This window comes from Stylophora pistillata, chromosome 6, assembly GCF_964205215.1.
Source record: "Stylophora pistillata chromosome 6, jaStyPist1.2, whole genome shotgun sequence".
Lineage (NCBI taxonomy): Eukaryota > Metazoa > Cnidaria > Anthozoa > Scleractinia > Pocilloporidae > Stylophora > Stylophora pistillata.
The window spans coordinates 26,528,889-26,532,330 of NC_142524.1; the positions used below are offsets into that span (position 1 = coordinate 26,528,889).

General features: G+C 40.1%; 1 protein-coding gene across 1 annotated transcript; it reads left to right on the plus strand.

Moving 5' to 3' along the window:
* On the plus strand, window positions 1-1,182 carry LOC148729183 (uncharacterized). Its single transcript, XM_088725108.1, has one exon. The coding sequence runs from the start codon at window positions 25-27 to the stop codon at window positions 1,180-1,182; it is 1,158 nt and encodes a 385-aa protein (XP_088581234.1). The 5' UTR covers window positions 1-24.
* The last annotated feature ends 2,260 nt before the right edge of the window (window positions 1,183-3,442 follow it).

The window sequence follows — 3,442 nt, forward strand, 5'->3', positions numbered from 1 at the left end:
AAATTCAGAGAAATAACCACAAGAATGAAAATTCAGCACAGCTCAGGCGCAGAATCAAAGAGATGGCTTGCTGGGCCGAATATGAGCTACTGGCCTCAACAACTCAACTTTGCTGTGTGGTGTGCTACTTCAGGCTTTGGAATCTCCCGTGAACTGCCTGACATGGTTCTAGAACAGATCAAATCATTTCTGCAGTTTCACATTTATTTCACAATCAGAAGAATTCTCTTTGAGATGGGTGGAATACAGAGTGAATTGGCTCTCCCGGGCGACACAACTTTCAGCCAGATGAATAATAACTACGATCAGCCGTCGTTCAAAAGATTGTGTTCAGAATTTGGAATTTCGTTAAGCACAGACTTCCGCTTCAAAGAAGGAAGAAATCACAGTCTCGGATCTGTTTTCATTTATGTCACAAATACTGGACCTATGGCAACTGCAATCCCATATCCTGGTGACAACAAGTTCAGCGATGAAGGTGGAAAAGCTGCAAAAGGCAATCTGATATATTTCATAAGGAATGACAATGTTAAAGTTGAAAAACAGTTTGAGTTTTTCATGGCAGATAAGTCAGAAGGCTTGGCTCAAGCCGGGATGGCGAGATTGAATCAGTCGATTGAGGCATTTGTTTGTTGTATTCTTGGTTCACAAGCCAATATAAGATCGTCCATCTTGGGTTTATCAGGAAGTGCGAAAGAGGCTCAGAGTGAGTTCCTTGTTTTAGTTGAGGATGCGATCAGAATGACAGACATCTCAAAGAACGTGCAGAGGTTTCAGCTCGCGACTGATGAGGCGAAAGTCCGGCTTGACCTTGCAATCTCACCAGGTAATTGGCTGATGCCTTCAAATCCTCTTTTGAACACACAAAGCACAGTTGGGTATAATAACAAGCTGAAGAAGGCAAGTTCTGACATGAAGTTTGGGGTCAATAAATCAGTGAATTTGGATATGAAATCAGTCGGAGTTAAGCATATGAATGGGGGCTCATCAAAAATCAAGAGACCTACTTCTCAAAAGATTTCAACTGAGGTTCAGTCTAAGACCACGAAGACAAGCGAAAGCGAGAGCGCCAGCGCCAGTGAGGGCGACAGCGCCAGCGACACAAATCATGATAAAATTAAGGTTGGATTGATTTCAGTTGGACTGGTCTCTGCCTTCCTGATTTATCGCCTTTTGTTTTGAAATCGCTCAACCATGAATATGGCAACACCCATTATCAGAACCTAAGCATTTTGTCCGAGAAAGCTGATTACTGAGCCGGCAGGTCTGAAAATGAAGCCGACTATTGAACCAATGAGACCTGGTAAAATTCCAGCGATCTTTTTTTCCAAAAGTCTTCAGCCCGTTCCCCTCCCTTTTGCAACAGTCTTCAAGCCTTTTTTCAATGTGCTCACAATCACTCCAATCGTTGTTCCAACTGCCAAAACAACAGCAGAGACTGTAAAACCATACTATTTGAAGATGTTTCTCACTCTCTCATGGAGCGATAATCTTTCTTCTAGTCTCTCTCTTTCATTCTAAAGAGCATCAATCTGCTCTTGATTTTCTGCTATCCTTTCTCTTGCTCGTTCTCTTATAGCAAGGTTTTCATTCTCATCATCAGCAATATCTTGATCATCTTGAATTGACGTCAGTTGCAACTTCTCAATTTCTTCGTCCTTCTGTGCAATCAAAACCTCTCGCTCTGGACCAAGTGATATTTTTATTGGACCGATTTTTGAAAAAAAGATGTCAAACACTCTCAAGGCAGACCGTGTGATTCACACAGTAACATTCAACCCGAATAGTGCTTTCCCTGGTGAAGTCCTTAGGGTTCCAGTTCCAAAACTTGGTTATGGGGTAGTACTTGTGCCTGAATCGCTTGCACTCGTCTTCAACTTGGAAGTCGCTGGGCATGCAAACAGTTTCCTCGTGAACAATGGAGCAAGAGCTCTTGTCGATCGACTGACTTTGAAGTTTGCAGGAGAAATTGTGCAAGACACTGATGGTTATGATTTATTCAAGCTTTGGGAGGACCTCTTTTTGACTGAGAATGAGAGGGCAAACATGTTCAGAGAAGGTATTCAGTCTGAAGATCTTTCGAAAATCAGCGCTGGAGATAAGAAGACTTCGGGTGTTGATAAAGAAAATAAGCTCAATGGAAGTTTATGGGAAAATGCACAGGATTCCCTTGGGTCATGATATTTTGAAAGATCATGGAGCCTTTTTTCCGAGAGCTCTTTCTGATGAGCTTCTCTTCGAGCTCAGGCTTGCACCTGCTGGTAGTGTTCTGAAGGGATCCGACCCAACAAGACTTTATTATGAATTGACTGACATCCAGCTTGATTATGAAGTCATTCACAGCCAAAAACTCGCTGATGAAGCCCTTTCTAACTACAAAAATGGAAAGAGATTCATGTATGAGCATATCACTCATCTCAAGACAATCTCAGTAGATAAAGGTTCCGACACGATCGTCAATGAGAGCATCAATGTTCCAAGGAGGTCTATGAAGGGGCTTCTTCTTCTCTTGTATGAGACATACACAGCAGGAACAAGAAATAGTGAAAAGACGTTTAATCCCAACATCACTGATGTTAAGCTGACTGTTGATGGTATTCCAAATAAGATTTACAGCCAAGGAATGCAGGCAAGAGATATCTGGGAAGAGGTCTTTAGAAGATTTGGGAAGGAGAACAGCGCGATGAATGCAACAGACATTTATACTGGAGACAGATTCGGCCTCTTTATCGATCTTAGGAGCATGAGAGACAATGATCTTCATGGTTCAGGATTGAGATTGGTGAATACAAAAGATGGAGTTCATCTTCCAATTAACAGGAAAGGATCGGCTTCAGGAAATGTTAAATGTCACATCTTCATTCTTTCTGATGCTCAGCTCAACATCGTCAACAGAGAGCTCGAAAGTGTGACCTATTAATAACGCGATCATGTGTTTTTTTCTGAGATATTGTGATTAGTTTTTCTGATGGTTCAAACGAATTTTGAGATTGTCTTAAGAATCAAATCTCAAAATTCTTCAATTTTTCTTTGATTTTTGAAAGAAAAAACTGCGCTAATCATTTTGCCTTAAAATCATCGTTGTTCATTTTTAAATGAGCAAAACTGCCCTGTTTTTCAGGCAATTGTGCCAGAAACCCACTAAACCAAACCTTCAATTTTTCTTTGATTTTTGAAAGAAACTGCGCCAATCATTTCGCCTGAAAAAAATCGTTCTTTTTTTTTTTAAATCAGATAAAAAATGAAAAAAATCAGTTTTCAAAACTGCCCTGTTTTTCAGGGTATTTTGAAAATGTGCCAGAAACCCACTGAATCAAATCTCAAATTATTCTCCAATTTTGCTTTGATTTTTGAAAGAAAAAAATGCGCCACAAAAACATGTTTTTTTTTTTTTTAAATGAGATAAAAAATGAAAAAAATCATTTTTTAAAATGGCCCTGTT